General features: G+C 38.9%; 1 protein-coding gene across 3 annotated transcripts in view; it reads left to right on the forward strand.

Annotated features, from left to right (window-relative positions):
• Positions 1–3: 3 nt before the first annotated feature.
• The window catches only part of SS18 (SS18 subunit of BAF chromatin remodeling complex), a 44,867-nt gene continuing 26,118 nt past the window's right edge, over positions 4–18,752 (forward strand). Inside the window, exons 1-3 of one of the 3 annotated variants that reach the window (XM_072852592.1) lie at positions 4–268; positions 3,482–3,558; positions 4,873–4,957. In XM_072852592.1, the coding sequence (XP_072708693.1) occupies positions 200–268; positions 3,482–3,558; positions 4,873–4,957 (231 nt within the window). In that variant the 5' untranslated portion in view covers positions 4–199. The remainder of the gene's footprint in view (positions 269–3,481; positions 3,559–4,872; positions 4,958–18,752) is intronic. The other 2 variants (XM_072852593.1, XM_072852594.1) reach the window with 2 other exon arrangements.

Genomic DNA, 18,752 nt, shown 5'->3' on the forward strand with positions numbered 1-18,752 from the left:
GGACAGGAGGAGGAGCAGCCGGTCCTCCTTAACCCTTCCCCGGCGGGACGGCGATGGGCTGTCCCGCTGGGCAGCCGCCCCCGCCCCCCGCGCGCAGCGTTCTTCCCGGATCGCGGCCGCCTCCCGCCGCTGCTGGGTCTGCGGGGCGCGTGAGCGAGCGAGCGGGCAGGGGGGCGGACCCTCTTGGTAGCGGCCCGACATGTCGGTGGCGTTCGCGGCCCCGAGGCAGCGGGGGAAGGGCGAGATCACGCCGGCCGCCATCCAGAAGGTGAGGGCGAGAGGAGGGGCTGGGCCTCGGCCTCGGCCCCGGCCTCGGCCTCGGGGGCTGCAGCTGCTTTCTGCCGCCGGGCCGCGCGGGGAAGGGGGTGGCGGCGCCCCGGAGCGCCAAGGCCCCGGCGGGGGGAGCGACCGGGCCGCGCTCGCTGCGCTCGGGGCACGGCCCGGCGGGGGCGGCCCTGGCGGGGGCGGTCGACAAGGCGCTGCTTCTCTGCACTTCAGCACTTGTTCGGGGTCCCGGGGCCGGAGGGAGGCGCCGAGCGGGCGGGCAACGCCGTCCGCGGCGGGGCGGGGCGCGGAGGCCGCGCGGCGTTGGGGGGGAGGTCGGCGGCGGCCGATGGCCCAGGGGCCCTCCCGGCTGCCCCGAGCGCGCCCGGGGCTCCCCCAGGGTCGTGGGCGTGAACTAATCCGTAAGGTGTCAGCCTGGCACGGTGGGGAAACGGAGGAGTGGAGTAACCCCTTCCTGTGAGGGGTGTCTGTAAGTCGGACTTCGGTCGGGTTGTTCCTAAAGTCTGCCTGACTCGGCTCTGCCTCCGTGGGGTGAGCGGCGACTGCAGCTCCCAAACTTGGTCCGCTTAGTAGTAAGGCTGCCCCCGAACTTCAGGTGTTACTAACCAAGAACGTTATGGTCTGAGCCAATGACAGCAACTCCATTTAAGCTTTTGTGGGAGGGAGCAAGTTACTTCGCTAAAACAATCAAAGAAAAGCATATATAGGATTTGTAATAATCCACGATGCTTTGTATCAGCAGAAGCAAAGGAGCATGTTCAAGTTCAGTGGTAACATGGTGGTATTTAGAAACTCAACTGAAGACTCGGCACTGTTAGCAGTGTAAATAGTCATGAATCAAATAGATTTCAGATTACTACAAGTTCCTTGTGTAGAAGCCTTTCAGGTAGATATAGCTAACCTATGATTTAGTAAAGAACGAGAGCATCAATGAAGTAGGTGTTGCAGGGATCAGGACCTCGAAGAAGACCCCAGAGTTATAATGGAGACCTCCAGGGTACTGTAGCAGAAGTCAGTGCTTGAGAAGTGTAGACGAAAAATACATACCCACTGGGTGGAAAGCTGGGTAAAGGTAGTCAGTAGAGACTTCAGGTCGCTGAGGTGTATATGGAGAATGCAGACAATTAAGTTTTTCTTGTGCTGTTGTCAAACCATTAATTTGATGGTGGTGTGCTGGCAAAACCCTAGTATAGTTAAAGCTGAAGAACCTTTGTAATGTACATAAGCTGTCAGAAGCCCTGGAGGTGTCTTAATCCAGCTGGAAACTAAATGCTCTTTTGATGATAGGTGTTTATAACTATTTCAAACAACTATTTCAATTTTCTATCGGCAACTGCACAATCAAACTTGTATAAAACAGTGCCTGCAGCCCCATCTAGGATACGGATGTATTCCTTCTTGTTTGCTTTCCTCTTGGCCCTAGCATTCCTTTCCTCTTCCCCCCCTGCTGCCAAGAAGTCAAGCTTACATGGCGGCAGTGAAGAATACAGCCATCTAACTGGCAGTCTCGAAGTCTACCTGTCTGGTAAGCCTTAAGTATCTGCTGCCTTCCTCTGGAAGGTGGGAGACATTCTGAGGAGAGCCTTGATTCAAGGCTTTCCTTTGCAAGTGCTGTATTACCTTTGATACCAAAGTCTATTAGCTCCTTTTTCCTTATTTTTGCAGTGAAAATGGCCACTGTGTTTCTTATAAAATTTGATGTTAGTACATGCGAAATGTGTCTGTGTAGCAGCGTGTTTGTGATCCTCTTCAGAGTGTGCAGCTACAGTTCTGCCTAGTTTCTGAGGCTCAGACAGTAACTCAAAATATTGCAGTTCTGTCCGTGTTTAGTGCTTAATGACAGTGTTTCCAGATCCAGCAGTTTCAGGCAAAATAATTGCTCAGTAATCGTTCTAGTCAGTTCTGGTGAATTACTGGTTTGAATTTAGGAAAACTTGGCTGGTTGGCTCATTCTTACACGGCTATAAGTCCTGAGTGGACTGCATGAGGTTTCTGACTCCATACCCTTTTCATAGTAGAGAGGGATTAGTTGCCAGAAAAAAAAGTGTCAGTACTTACTTTTTTTTTTTGCCTCCTATAGAATTTGTTTAGGTTGGATTCCTAGGGAGATAAAGGTGGTGTTACAACACTATTTGTCCTTTCCTTGTAGAAGCATGAGCCTTTTGGCTAGTCTCAACCATGTCTGGAAGGAGGAGAGAGTCTTGCAGATGGTTAAGATCCTACTAGTTTTGTGAAATTCAGCAGCTGGGTAGAGTAAAGGGATCTAAACTAGCTTTCCACTGAGTGGAAGCAAAGGGAGAAATCAATGCAAAATTTTCCGTTTGGCAGTAAACTTTCCATTTAGTTGAGTTGACTTGGGTAACTTGGCTGGTAGCTCAGATTAGCCATGGTTCTGCTGACTCATCTGATAAGAGTGAAGGGGAGTGATTAAAAAGACATGAGTGTGGGGATATGCAGCTCTAGGAAACCAGGTTTTATTTTTTTCCTGTTTATGGAGCTTGGAACAGCTTGAATTCGTGAACTCTTTGTAGAAAGCCATGAGATCTGCAATTTCCCATGATTTTAGGACTACTTTTTTTTTTTTTGTCAGAAAATTAATTCATCTATGTTCATGTTCCTGGACACTTCTGAAGTATAATAGATCTATTGTACCCATTATACAGAATATTTATAAAGTGCAGTTTAATTAGAGATTCTTCATGTAAATATGGCCTAGCTTTCCAGTGCATTTCCTTGAAACAAACGTGTCTGGTAAGCTTAGTTTCTATCAATAACAATTTCAATGCCTTTTATTATTAAATTTATGAACGGTTGTAGGCTTTAGAAGGAGAAGAGAAACTTGGGGCATAAACCTTTAAGTAAATTTCGTGGTAGAGATCAAACGAAGAAATGCAAAATTTCGAAAACTTCATAAGAACTTGGTGCGGAACAAGCATAGGTATTTGAATGGGAAGCTTCACAAATGTAGCTATAATAGTGATATGAAACCCTTAAACTGAAAGCTGTAAAACTAATCAGAGGGGGAAAATGGGAGCAAAAGAATGTTCTATAAATAACTGGTTAAAGTAGAACTTTCTGAATGCTGCTTTTTTTGTTCTTAAAAACTCTGAGAAGAGGAGCAAGACTCAAACTTATCTTCAGTTTTTTTCTACAAAGAACATGAAATGTACTCCAAACTTCTTCTTTATCGTTTCAGATGTTGGATGAAAATAACCATCTTATTCAGTGTATAATGGACTATCAGAACAAAGGAAAGACGTCTGAATGCTCTCAGTAAGACATTAATCCAAATCTACTGTGGACTGGGTGAATTTCTGCCTAGATCGCCCTTCTTGATTTGTTTAGCTCACCTTGTAGGAGAACTGTGCTGTGAAGAACAGAAAAGTATTGCTACAGATACTATGCTTACAATTTATGGGGTTTTTTTATTTGCCATATGACTATCACTTCTGTCACTGAAATGTTGCAACTTGCCTACTGCAAGTTGATGTCGTGATGATGACGCTCATAAAAATGGGGACTGTATAACCAAGATCTTTTTCCTCTGCATCATAATTACACTTTGGGAAAGAGGTAGTTTTCTTCTCAAACCTTTCAAATCATGTAGGAATGGAACTTTCTTCTTCCTGACAGCATGTTTGAAAACTACCTGCTTACCACTTGCCCAAGAACAAACAGGCTTGTCTTAGAAGTTTGGCTTGCTATAATATCCCATGTGGACTTGCTGTCTAGTGGGATCTCTGGAGAGGGATCTGAAAGAACTGTGGAAGGAGTGAATTGTTAAGGAATATTGTTTTCCTGTTACTCTTTTCTGGCATGGGATGATCATGGCACCCTTGTAATCGAACAAATACGGCGTCATGTGATAGACGGGGCATCACAGTATGGCTTGAGTCCCTTACTAAGAACTGGTAGTTTGGGAGTAGGAGGGGGGTCATAAATAGTAGGCATTTTTGCTTCAAGGGAATGCTTTTATTGTAGCACAGTTACTGTATTAAGCTGTTTGCAAGTCTGTAGTTAGGTATTTGTAATCTGTTCCTGCTTTCAAGGTTATTTTTGTGACTGTGGGCTAGATGTTGAGACTCTGGAATGTGGTTCTGTAGCAGAAAAATCATTCCATAGCAAACTTCCAAAGCTCAAGGTCCTGATGAAATGTTTGCACTGTTCTTGGTCATGATAAATCTATGATATCTTGTATCTGGGGACATAATAGAAGTGGCTCTCTTTCCCTAGTGTTTGTGATGGAAGTCACACCGAACAGCCACACACGCACTGTACGTGTCTCCTGGTGACTCAGTTTGGGGCAGGAAGTGAAATAGGTGAGAACAGTGTCACCCAGCTTTAGATTTTTTGTAGCAAGACAGAAGGTGTAGAGAAGATACAGGCACAGATTTGATGGAGACATTGGGAAAGATTGGGTGATAGGTAAGTGCAAGGGAAAAGGCTTAGGATTCCTAATAGTAGTACTCTTGTAAGTCTCTCGAATCTTGTTTTACGTAGGTAACTTTCTTTGTGTGTGTAGAATTAAAGTAAATTCTGATGTTATTTGTGACTTAAGATCTGTTTTGCTTTTGTTTATTTTGATAGATACCAGCAGATGCTGCATACAAACTTGGTTTACCTAGCCACTATAGCTGACTCCAACCAGAACATGCAGTCTCTACTACCAGCAGTAAGTACAAAATAGTGTAAAAGTAGGGAATAGATTTCATTTGGGTTCCTGGAGGAAAAAAAACCCACAACCAAACAGAAGTGTTTGAGGTAATGACCAAACATTTAGCCTCCTATTTACTGTACAGTGAATACATGATGCAGTATCTCTTCATGCTGTATTTGGAGTGATTTCACTGCTTAGGTCTTGCTCAAAGTCTGACTTGTTTAACTGAAGACTGTTATTCTCAATTAAATGTGCAGCGCACAGATTATCTGGCCTGCCTCATAGGTAGTCTTAGATTTCCCTCCCCCCTCAACTGAGAACTCTAATGGTGTGGCTCTTAGTCAGCTCCTACAGCAGTAGTCTGATTTTCCTCTGATGTTAGGGAAAGGTGGGGGGGATGGGATTTTTTTTTTTAATTAGTATTTTTTATTTTTTGCTGGAATATCATCCATTCTTTTGCCTCAAGGGAGTGAAGCTGGGTAAATCTTTGTCTGCTTTTCTGTACTCTAGGTACTTTTCTGTACTCTTAAATTCTTTGCCTTTCTCCTGTATCGGAAAGCAACCTTTTTTAAGGTGGATAATGATAATATGCAAGAAATAAGGTTGCACAGGCTTAACTTAAAACACTGCATCGCTTTACAAAGGAAACATTTCTTGGATAATACTTTAGATCTTTTTTTTTTTTAATCTGAAGTTTTCTGAATCTGTATTCGTGAACTCTTTATTTTATAAGATACCTCAGATTTTTCCCCCTTTCCATTGTTTATGGAGCAGTAAGGAAAGATACAGCAAACATTAAAATAGCATGCTATCTGTTTGCTTTTTGTGTTAATCAGAAAGCTTGGGGAGTTCATTGTGAGCAACATAAGGAAGTTTGTTGTTTTTTGGTAATAAGACTTTTCTTGAATTAATATAGTCTTGATTAATTTCTGTAATATGAAGCTAAAAAGAATGTCTATAAAACAGCCATTCCTAGATACTAGTTTTCACCAGCTGAAATTGAATTACTTTTTCTTTGGTCTCTGGAGAAGTGTTCTCCAATCATTGCTACTAGCGAAGCATCCTTTCAAGTTGGTACCTAGAGGACTATAGAAACAGTGCTTCATTATGTCCAACCTGTTGTGCCTGTAGAGGCTTCTCTTTTTATAAATCCATGCTTGTAGCTGAGGGGGAGGGAAAAAACCCTTTAAGAGGGCTGTGTGTATTACTCAACTAATATGTTTTTGGAGGCTTAATTCATATCCTGGTTCTGATGACAACTGGAAATGAATTTGACCTTATCCTAGTCCCTGGTGAACAGCCCTGTTCTTAAAGTTGAATGTGATGACATTCTCTTCTTAAAAGAAAATGGAGATAGGGCTGGGAAAGACTTTTGCAGATCCAGACTGAAGTGCATTTCTGATCTTGAATGTAAGGAATATTGCACAATAGTGAGAAAATAGCGTAGTGTGGTTTTGTTTGGTGGGGGGCGGGGGAGTCCCCTTTGGACAACTGAGGGGGGAATGAAAAGGTAGCTGCTTGGTTTTTCTTTCAAACTAAAATACAAAATAAAATTTAGGTGTTCAGTCATATCTAAGTGTAGATGCTCTGACTTACCGAGTAAAATCTTTGAAGATTTGCCTGAAATGTGGTAACATAATCAGATAAAATGATGTTTTGTTGGGGTTTTTAGAAAAATATTCTTTAAATTCTTTCTGTCTTCCCAATAAATTTTAGCCAGAAGAATTTGGGCACATGTGAGCTACTGCTTTTTTTTTTTTTTTTTAATGCAAGATAAACTACTTCAGACTCTCTTCCTTTATTGGCTTTCTGTTTAAGGACTGATGAGGCTCAAGTTGAGTTGGAAGTATTATGTTTCTGTTCACCATGCTTCTGTGTCAGCTGTTGAACAGTCTTAATAAATTCAAGAGTTGTGGGTGGCAACAGTTAAATATGGAGCCAGATACTGTGTGTGTAAACAACTACTATTTTTAATAGTAAAATACATCAACTTTAGGATACTACCATTGCAGTAGTTTCCCACATAACTTAGGAGAGCTTGAGTCTGGATAGCTTCTGAAGTTGGATTGTATCTGATCTATTCATATCTGGAAGATTGTTCCCCTAGTAAACTATACTTTCTTTTTTGTTTAAATTTTATCTTGTTTTTGTTTTAATCGGGTAAATACAGTCTCAAGAAATTTCACAACTTAATTATTACATTTTATAAAATGCTTTATGCGATAAAATGAGGTTGAAAAGAGAATACTGCTGTTAGATAGCATTCACACTGAACAAAAGAGCTAAATAATCAGTTCATTGAACTTCTTAATATAAGCTAAAATGACTTGAACCTGATAACTTTGTTGTATCTTCTCACAATACTCCTTTGACTTAATGCTTCATATTGTTGGGAAAAATGCTTGCAGTCAGCTTCTGTGCCTCTGTCCACATCTTTTAGAATGTGCTAGTCTAATCAAATGACTGTACATCCTTTCAGAAAAGTGTGGTATTGCCTGTAGAGAACAAGATAAATCTTACACTAAACAAAGTATAGTGAACCAACTTTGTTGTACAGAGAAATGCTTCTATAAAGGGTCCTGGAAATGAGGAAAAGGTGAAACAGGTGAAGCAAGCATTGCAGGGTATGGGTGAAGGGAACTAGAAAGATTTTGAAACTCCAGTGTCATAACAAAGCTCCTGTTGTCTTTGTATGCATGATAAATTTAAAGTATTAAATTATGACTTCTGGGGTGAGAGACCTTCCTTCACATCAGAAGACAAAACAAGTCTGAGGTTAACCTCCTTGAGTCAATCAGTCTTTTCTCAGCCATGTGAACAGCAGCATTACTAAGGACAGGGCTGTTTGAGTGTCTTGCCAGTGGGACGAGAGCGGTGGCTAAGTCCACGTGTGAATTGATGCAACTTTTTGCTGCCTCTTTCCACGTTATGGCAGGTATTCTCTTTCTTGGACTGCGTTCGACAGTCTTGTTTACCACCACCGTAAGGGATAAGCTAGCTTCCCAAAAAGGGCTTGTATGGTGGGGAGCACAACACTGTTGCATTCTTTTGGTTTTCATTAGCACTACTTTTGAGGGAGGCAACAGCAAAGTATTAGTCTCCTTGAACTGTAGAGAGCAGAGATGCAATTAAAGTTTGTTATTGGGACTTCCAAGAGAACCTCCAAAAAATAGTAGTGAGGTGTTGTGTGTGTGTGTGTGTGTTTCTAAACACATTAAATCTCAGACTGCAGACCAGGCATCTTATCCTCCCCAACTTTTATGTATTTTTTTTGTCTTCTTGAGAGAGAGTGTTTTGGCACTAAAAAGTCATTGCAAACTATTGAATTAAAAAAAAAAGCGCCTTTTCCACTTGGACATTTTCCCTCCCCCATGTGTCTTCATTTTGCCAAATGTTTGTAAGAAAACAACCCATGACCATCACTTTATTGGGAAAAGTAGAGGGGGAACTTTTGTCCTGTACTCCAGCCTTTTCTTTTTGGCATTAGTTTTATAACAGGCAAATATTGAGGTCTGCAGGAATTTGATTGCGAACATTTGTTTTGGTTTTTTTAAACACAGAAAAAGTGAATTTTTTTTTTCAGAGTTTTTCTTGCATAATGCAACTTGACTTCTGTCGGCATGCAGAGCACTTGATTTCAGTGTGTATTTCAAGAAGGTGATGAAAATAAATGCTTATGATTATTACTCACTTCTGTAACATACCAGTTTTCTTTTATATTGAAAGTGCCAGTTTCTTCCAGTAGCAAGCTAAACTCTGTATGTGAAGTGACTTCCAAGAAAACTCATTGTGTCTGAGTTGTAGAAAAATGTGCACGTCGCATTAAATTGTTTTTCTTAATTTCATATTGGAAAGGCTATTAATAAACTTATTAATAGAAGTGATTTTTTTTTTTTACTGCTTGAGATACTTCTCTCAGAACTATTGCTTTTTGGTAGGACTTGTGAAATCCCTTAATGTATGCTGTTCCCAAACTTGTCACACAGATTAAGGCGGAGTCCATGCCATTTTAGTTATAAAACACTTCTATATAAAATGGTGATTGCTTTTTATAAGCACTAAACATCAACAAACACTGAAATGCTGGTTACTTCCAAAGAAACTGCTTCAAGAGATAGAACCATTAAACATTGTTACTAGCACCTGCCTAAAACTTTTCTTCAAGTTCCTTACTGGAAGATGGGGCTTTTGTGTTTGGTGTTTTGGTTTTGTTTTTTGTTTGTTTTTTTTCTTTTTAAAGCTGCAGAGTTTGGGTGGCTACATAGGAGTCTTCAATGAAAGAATGGTTTTATTCAAGCAGTGGAAAGTCTCATATGATCTTAAATACACTTCAGTATTTTTCAAAGGGGTAATGTTCAATCTATGGTTTTAATGTACTTGTGTTGTGATTAGTTTGTAGAAACAATTCAGAGTTTTAGGAACAGAACAGTGCACCCTGCTTTTTCAGTAGCCTTCATTTTGAACATAAGTTGTCTAAAATATATATATTAATTGAATTATCTTGATACTGCTTTTCTTGAAAAAAGCAAGATGGCATCCAGAAAAGAAAAATACGGCTCAGTTTTAACAGCTTAAAATAAAGTTTGTGAATAAAACTTGTGTTACTAAAGGTGAGAGGAATCCTAAATTAATAAAATTCTTGTCCAGTTATGTACCAAATGCCTGGGGAAGTCTGATATCTGTGGTAGTATAGCAGTGTCGTGGTTTAGCCCCAGCCGGCAGCTAAGCACCACGCAGCTGCTCGCTCACTTCCCCCCCCGGTGGGATGGGGGAGAGAATCAGAAGAGCAAAAGTAAGAAAACTCATGGGTTGAGATAAGAACAGTTTAATAATTGGAACAAAATAATAGTAATAATAATAATAATGAATTGTAATGAGAAGGAAAACAACGAGAGAGAGAGGAACAAAACCCAAGGGAGGGGGAAGGGGGGGGGGGGGGGGGAGATACAACTGCTCACCACCCGCCAACTGACGCCCAGCCAGTCCCCCCGCAGCGATCGCTACCCCCCTGCCAACTCCCCCAGTTTATATACTGGGCATGACATCATATAGTATGGAATAGCCCTTTGGTCAGTTTGGATCAACTATCCTGGCTGTGCCCCCTCCCTTTTCTTGGGCACCTGGCAGAGCATGGGGAGCAGAAAAAAGTCCTTGACCAGTGTAAACACCGCTTAGCAACAGCCAAAACATCAGCGTGTTATCAGTATTATTCTCATACTAAAATCCAAAGCACCGCACTATACCAGCTACTAGGAAGAAAATTAACTCTATCCCAGCTGAAACCAGGACAAGCAGGAAGTCTGGGGTATCTGCTTTTCTGCTGATCATAGCTGATATTGGTCTTTAAACCTCTGGCTTAATTCTGTGTATATTGCATGCTGGTGTGTAGATTAAATTAGTTTTAAAGCAGATACACAAAGTAGTATGGTGTGTTACTCTGCATTAGCTTTCAGAATACAAGTCCATGCCAAATTCAAGTTCAACTATTTGTAAACTGAAGACTTTTAAAAAGAGAAACAGGTAGCAGATTTTTTGAGAAAGGGAGGAAAGATGTTGCATTCAGATCTACCATATTATGTGAGTACACTCCAAGGAACTTTCCTGCTGTTCCTCAAATGAAAGGCAAGTACAGCCACTGTAGTTGGGATGGGTAAAAGAAATTCAGCTTCACATTCCTATACTGTTGTTAGAAGCTATCAAGCTCATGCAAATCCATAATTGATAAAAGCTAATCTATTTGTGCTTGCATCCTCCCCGAAGAACATAATTTCTTAAATTACTCCTTCCTCCAACTCTTTGTACTCTACCTTTTTATTTGGTATGTTGATTTTGCATAGCAAAAAATATTTCCTGTGTTTTGTGAGCAAGAAACACATGGGGTAAGCCTCCTTTGATAAAAGTCTCTAGCCCCCAGTTAGTTAGGCTTTGTCACTAAAGAATGGGAAATGTGGGACATTTAGGTTCATGTTGTAGTACCACGTTACTCTAAGAATTCGGCGTTGCCACTGTGCTGGTGATCTCAGACTCAGCACTTTGAACAAAATGGTAAATAAGACTTTTCCTGAAGTTGTACAGTGTTATGGGTCTGTTAGAGACGAGATTTAATTCTTTATTGCTGTCAGTAGCCTAGTTCTTGGGTATGACTGTAATAACCAGTCATAAAAGCAATGCATTATGATCTAGCTGTATAAGTGCTTACAGAGAGGTCTAGTGTGTCTGTATCACTTAATTTGTCTTTGCTCCAAGGCCAGCATGTGATTATCTGCATCCATTTTCTTTCTTTGAGGCTTTGCATGCTGTTTGACTTCTGACCTCTCAGTGAACACTCTTGATTGCCTACATGTTCATTGTATGTAAAAATGTGGTTATGCGATATTAACTGAAAGAGAACTAGTTTTACAAATAGCTACTCATTTTTTTTTTTTTTTTGGGTGGAGCATGAAAGAACACATCCATCGCTTATACTAGGAAACTGAAAAACTACTCATTATGGGAAGGAAATCTTGTAAAGTTGTCAGTAGTGCAAGCTTTGTAGAAGACTTAAAGGCAAAACAACCAAATTTGCTATGATTTAAGTTTTGTGGGTTGTTTCTCCCCTAGCCTATTTGTTGAATCTCTGTAACAACACCAGTCCTTGTGTTGATAATGCATCTTTTGGGGCTAATAGTGTCATCCTGCTTTAGCAAAAGAAAAGTGGGTATGCTGCATTTTTAAAATAATTTTCAGATTGTGGATCCTCAGTTTATCCACATATGCCATGGTTTTATAATAAAAATTGCTTTTCCAGGTTGTTCGTTTTGCTCCAGAGAGGCTTTTAAATGTTGGAAAGAAGTTTGTCTGTTGTTTGACAAGACTTCCTTTCCATAGCAAAAGTTATGCTGGTATAACCAGAGCTGTACTCTCATCACGTGCAGTTCTGCTGTGTGATGTTTTAAAGCTGTTGTATGATGAACCAATCTGGAGAATCAGTCCAGATTAATTAGGTGGAAAGGGGGATGTTTTCATGCTGGATTAGTTCAGATTAACCACAGGGCTATGTAAAGGGCTGTGTTGGCACAACTGAAAGGGTAGTATTGGGAAATGGAGAGCAGCTGGAGGGAGCCGCTTAAGCCAGCAATTCCACTAAAAAAAAAAAAGTCAGAAGATGGGAATTTAAGTTGTTAGCATGTTAGGAGTGAATTGTGAATTCAGAGACCACTAGTGTACTCCACTTGAAATAAGAGGATCGCTCTAACTTCTGTAAGCTACTTTGCATGTATTGCTAATCAGGTGTGTCCACATGGGGAGCTAGTGCACTGTACACAAAAAAAGACTTATATTGCCTACTAACTTCTGTGGCCGATTTAGAAATTGGTAAAAATAGCAGCCAATTTGAATTAGGAGTATGCTCTAAAGTGTAATTCTTTCATACTTGAAGATGTGATTTGCCTCTCTGTAGTACAGTATCTGCACAATAAATACCTATTTCAACCCTAGGCAGTTTGCTGAGAGCTGTACCAGGCAGTCTGGTAACATAGAAGCTGTGTCCTTTAGCCTGTATGGTTTTGCTGTTTCCCCAGTGAAATGCTCTGAGGGTTCTGCAGGATTCTTTCTGCTTTAATTGAGTTTACATAGGCCTTCTAGCTGGAATAGAGGTGGAATTTTTCTCTTAGGTTACTAAATGCAAGCAAAACCTGTAAATATTGGACCAGACATTAAACTAACTTAAAAGCCAAAGAGGCAGGAGGTAAACAGCTGTGGGGCAGAAAGCTCCTGCTTTTGAGGACAGATATGAACTGCATATTATGGGGGAATTACAGAGTACCTCTGAAGTTGTCTAGTTTGTATAGCTCAGTGTTCCCCAAGTTAATGCCCACAAGTTAACTTATTCCTAGTCACTTAAAATAAAACTATCTGAATTCGTACCAGTTTATTTAACTTTTGATTGAAATAATTTCTAGTTATATCAAGATTTAAGAGTTTTGTGTGATTATTTTTTAAGTATCAGAAGAGCTATTGCTATGTGGACATCAAGTATTTTAGGGTTAAATTTTCTGGTTGTTAAAATGATGCTAAAGAATATTTGTACAGTGAAATATTTGTATACAGTGATAATGTGCAATTTGAAACAAAGATTCCAATTTCCTCTTTAAACAAAGTGTTTTAAGTATTACATTATGCACTATTTTAACATTTTATTCAAATATTAAGTCAGAGTTTCTCTGATTTTTGAAGATACTGGTGTAAATCGAGATTTAGAAGCTGGTTGTCATTCTAAATTTAGAACTCTTTACTGCTAGTGTCACAACTGGTACTCCAACAGTGAGAGCACAAATTACATTTGTAATTAACTTCACTGTTTAGACATGATTTTAAATGCTTTTCACGTAGAATCCTCCCTACCCCCAAATATTACACTTGCTGAGAATTGATAGAGGTTCTTTATTTTTTTTTTCATATGAGATACTCTCTGTACTAGAATGCCCTACACCTTGTAGAAGAGTCGTCGTAACCCAATTAAATAAATCTCGCCTCTTTCAAATCTCAGAAATGTATTCCTTTATGATCTTATTTCCCAGTCTGACACCTCAGTAAGTACTCTGCAGGTGCCATCACCACCTATCAACAGAATACTGTTCTCTGAGACTGGGACAGGTGCTGTGATATTAGCAATGTGATATTAGCAGGGCAGGGTACCTCCTGGGATGGGATATTTTGCTTTGCAGAAAATGGTGTTTAAGAACTGAAAACAAAGATGATTGATTAAATCCTGAATAGAGCTTCTCTTAGAAAGATCAGGGGGCTTTTAGGTTTGTGTTTCATGTAGCTTTTAATTGTTATTCTGAGAGAATGTCAAGAAAATTGTATTTTTGATAGTGTACTTTAAATATCTATTGCTATTTGTATTGATTATGTCTTTTACATTTCATTGATGACTGAGTTGGTATTCAGTATCAGTTTTTATAACAATAAATGTTCCATAAACAAATCTTTCAACCTGCTATTGATGGTGAGAAAAATCTGATAGTATAAAGTAGGGCAGAGAAGAGATGATAGATGAAAGTTCCAGGTGTACAATTCCACCATGGCAGCTTTTATTGTTTGCTGTCTTGCATTTGATCCAATTTATTATTTAAAAGAAAATCCTCTAAAAAAATGCAGTTTGGCTATAGTTTTAAATGTATGCTTTCAAATAACTTTGGGGTTTTGTAGGATTTTGTTTGCTGAAAGTTGTCAGTTAAAATCTAATGGTTTTTTTCTTGTCTCTTTTTGGTCACAACTGCAGGTCAGTTTCAGTCTTTTTCCAGTTCAGATTTCCAGAGTTGGACAAAATAGCTTATAATTTTTTTTTTTTTTCATGCTCTGATAAATTTTAAATGCTCATAGCAGCTATAAATTGTAATCTGTGTGTTTAGGGAAGTGAGCCAAAAATTAGTGTTTAGCAAGTGAAGCTATGTCTAACATCTTACTTCTTTAATTTACTTTTTACTGATAGTAAAATATTTAACATTTTCTACTTCATAATTTGAATAAAATCAGCAGTGATTTTAATTTCTATTCCTTTCTGTCACTCATCCAGCAGAAAGAGGGTAGTAACCTTTCCTTTGGTTCTGTTAACCTGACTACCTTTGAATGTCATTTCACCCTTCATATCTAGACTGAGTGGGTAGGGTTCATCTTGGATAACTTTCTTTTCACAAAGGGTGGGGGGTTTCTTTTTCTTTTTTCTTTTCTTAATATTGGCTTTTGAATACTGTGTGGTCATTTTATATTTTAGAAGGTCTTTATCATGCGTAGTGCGTATTACTGGGGATAGTAAATTTCCTTTAACTTCTGTAAAGAACAAAAATGGTTAAAGGACCCAGGTTTTGTAGTTTTTTTGTTTGTTTGTTTGTGTGGGGTTTTTTTTTGGTTTGGGTTTTTTTTTAATTAAAGGTGATTTAAAAGAAGTTTTATCACTTGTAAAAGCCTGGATCAACTCTGATAGAAATAGGGAAGTTGCCATTTTAAAACAATTTTTTCTTGTTTTCTTCTGGCTGCGGCCAGTAGAAAAAACACTCTGGAGGAATTTCACTGGGGAATAATTATATCTGCAGGAGACATTTCTTTTTTAATTACAATCAGGTAGTGATTGGTTTACGACCTTGACATGAAGGCTTATAACACACTTTTAAAATATCCTATATAATATTACTGTTTCAATTGCGCATATATATATGTGTGTAATTATCTCTGAATCTTATTTAAACTTTGTTCTAGTGTCTCGTGTTGATGAATTCCTCAGATTTATGTGGTGTCTTGTATGTTTAGTGTTATTCCTCAATTTATTGACCATTCTCCTGGGATTTTCTTTGTTTTTAAAGCATAAATTGGATGATCTACTTTTTGTATGTATCATACATTAAATTGTATTTCTGTCATATCCTCTATGTTCATTTCTTTTTGATGTAAAAAAAAAATAATTAAAAAATACATCCTTTTTGACTTATTTCAGGTGAAAGACATTCAGAGTCTTTAATCACTGGTTGCTTGTCTTTGGAATCCTTCTGCTTTTACAGTAACTCTTTGTGATTTCTTTCCTCAAGTTGAACATGTGTCATGATCACGAATACCATGGAATTTTTTTCCTTGCATATTGTAGCTCACTTTTGATATATCAAGTACTGCAGATAATCAGAAAGTGAACACAGGTATTTTTAATAGTTTTTATGTATTATTTTTAAATTATTTTTTCCCACCAAACTGTCTGGGTAGTGGTCAATTTTTTTTTCCTGGACTAGTTGCAATAGGATTTTCCTCTTTCTGAAGAAAGGGTAGCTCAAAATTCAGTGTAATTGCCGTATATTTATCCCTGTTGAATTTCACCTGGCACCATTCTGCTTATTCTTTCTTGCACAGTTTTCAGTAATTAATGTTGCAACATCTTCAAATGTTGACATTTACTAACAAATATTTTCAGGGCACCTCTATATGTTCCGTTATTCTTTGAGCTTCATATAAGATTATTGCTTATTTCTTCCCTTTGGGTGAAAGTATGTACCCCTGGACAACGTATTTTTCCAAATGGCTTTGTAAAAAAACTTGTATTAAGAAGTTTTTGTTAAATATGCAGCTAAGTGGTTTAATTTATATATTTGAAAATTTCTAATAGATTAGAAAGCTTTGACTTCCCTATATTGACACTTTACTAACTCATCTTTATTTTTGTCATCCTTGGAGTTTTATAATACTCTAATTATTTTCATCAGTTTACTTGTAGCTTGGCGAACAAGGCTCACAGATTTATGATTCCTAGAATTGGTCCTACTACTCTTTTATAAAAGGAGATACAGTGTTTGCCTACCTTCTAGTCTTCTTGTGGGGTAGTTTATTTTAATGAAAGATTGAATTTTTTAGCAGCTTTGTGGCCTTGCTGTAAAATAACTCCCGAAACACACCGAGTATGTTTAGAGAGGAGACATTGCTTTATTCTGTGCAGGGTGCAAGGTGGAATATTTCCACAAATCGAACACACCTATTGCAATTCTTTTTCAGTATTTATACATAAAAGTTAACACACCACGCCTATCTAATACATAATCATCAGACTAACTAATAATCCTCTTCTTCCATTGGTCTGTATTTTCTCCACTTCAATTTAAAGTCACAGTATGATTTGAATTCACTGCGCATGCCCACAAGGCGGGGGGGTAGTCCTTTTGTCCCCCAGTTGGGTTGGTGGTCACGATCTCCCCCTGCCACCTTTACCTTTCCCCTAGTTACTGTTATTCCTGTTGTTTTCATGGTTGTTGTGGTGTCCCTTTATCTTCACGGCTCTCCTAGTAAGAGGATGTTCCTGTTATTGGTCTTTGAAGGGTTACAGCTTTGCATTCTTTTAGGACAAACATATGTTTGTTAGTAAAATATGCAGTGCCTGTACCATCTTATCTAACTTAGGCATTATCTATTACCTTGAAGATTCTACAATTCTCACAGTCTCGTATGCTAGTTTCTATTTCTGTCTGTGATTCTCACGCTCTAGTATGCTAATTTATATTCTGTGATCCCTTCTTAACTACTAATAACTCTTATACTATTTCTATTTTATTCTAAAATATTCTAAAATACATACTCATATATACATGATTCAAGGTGACAGCTGGAACCTTTTTCTTGCGTTATTTTCAAGAATCTGAAATGAATTCACACAGGTCTTTGGGCTGTTTCCATATCCAGAAGCTCCTCTTGCTAAACTATTTTCTGGTAGTACCTTTTTGGGTGTTTTTAATTATTCCCTCAGTTCACTCAATTCCCTGTCGTTTGTGAAGTCTCTTGCAGGTTTTTGTATCTAATGGGATTTTTAAAATCCTTAATACTTTTTTTTCCTGTCCTTGAATGTTTGCGCTCTCAACGCTGTTTTTTGATCGCTGCAGTGTTTGTCTTAATGTTAAACAATAGTTGTTTTGAAAACTTCCAGAATAAATTTCAGAGTTGGAATATATAGTTTTGTCTCAAATAACCTTTGGAGTTTTTTTGGTCCCTCTTTCCATGCGTAAGGGCATGCCCGTGTTTGTGCAGTCACACCTGCAGGATAGCTAAAACCTAGGTATGATCTAATATTTTTAGTACTTTATAGTATTTTTCATTATCAGCTTGTTGTGTGAACATTGGATGTACTAATGATTTATACTTGGAATCTAAGAATTTAATTTTAATTCTGAAGATATTTCAACTTGGATGTTTATTGGCTTTGCTCTCTTTGCTGAAATGGGGCTGCTGTTACGCTCTGAGCTCTAGCTGCTCATATGGAGGTACCAAGTGTGTTGGGTTTGCTGGTATTCCAAAGAATACTTTATAAATAAAAATTAAAAGTAGTCTCTTTGTTTTCTTTTTTGTTTGTTTCTCTGTGTATCAGTTTTAGATAATTTCTGTTAGATGCAAAAGTGGGATGATAGTGAGCTTTTGAATGTGAAGGGAAGGAAGACTTAACTGAAGCGGTCTTTCTTTGGTTGCTCACTAGTGGAGGAAGATCAAGCAAGATGGAGCAGCATTTCACTGACACTGTTCAGAGAGTAGAGCTGCCTTTCACTCTTACCTTTTCTGCCTTCTGCCACTTCTGCTATAGGATGAGGAATAAACTTGCTTATAAAAGGTCATTCTCTTCATCATGGAGGAATGAAAGGAATTTAGTAAGAGAAGTTGTCTGCTTGCTTGTGTTTTCTTTCATCTCCTTCCTTCCTCCTGCTGAAAAAAGCCTTTCAGTAATTTCTGGAGGAATTTTTAAAAATATTGCGGGGAAAATAATACCTGCTTGAGGTATTTGAAGAAATGTTGAGAAAATAAATGAATACCATTCCCCCCGTCTCCCTGGGAAGTGAATACGTGTGTGTGTCTATTACCCAGATGTTGCCATCTCCAAGGCGAAAAAGGTCCTTGCCTTACACTCGCTTGGAAAGGATTACTCTTTTCTACTGTATTACATCTTGTCTTTATGAACGTCCTGAGGAGTAAGTGTGGGAATAAGGGAGGTTGGGCTAGATGGGTACTTAGGGATCACCCCCTTGGTTCTTTCTATGAAGAGAAAGGTTGGAAAAATACACACAGGTTTGTCTCAGGGGAAGGGTTTTGCATGAATAGTTACAGCCTTTTAGAGAGGGTCCTCAAAAGCCAGAGACCCAGGCGTTCACTCTCACAGAGATGATTTTTATTCCCCTGAAAGCATTTGGCTAAAGTATGTGAGGAGGATCGTACAGTCTCGCAGGTGTGTTTAATAGGAAAACGAAGCTGACTACTAGCCATTTCTGCGTCTCCTTACATTGCTGTGAGTAGAACCTGATAGTAAATTCCCCCT

This window comes from Ciconia boyciana, chromosome 2, assembly GCF_034638445.1.
Source record: "Ciconia boyciana chromosome 2, ASM3463844v1, whole genome shotgun sequence".
NCBI lineage: Eukaryota > Metazoa > Chordata > Aves > Ciconiiformes > Ciconiidae > Ciconia > Ciconia boyciana.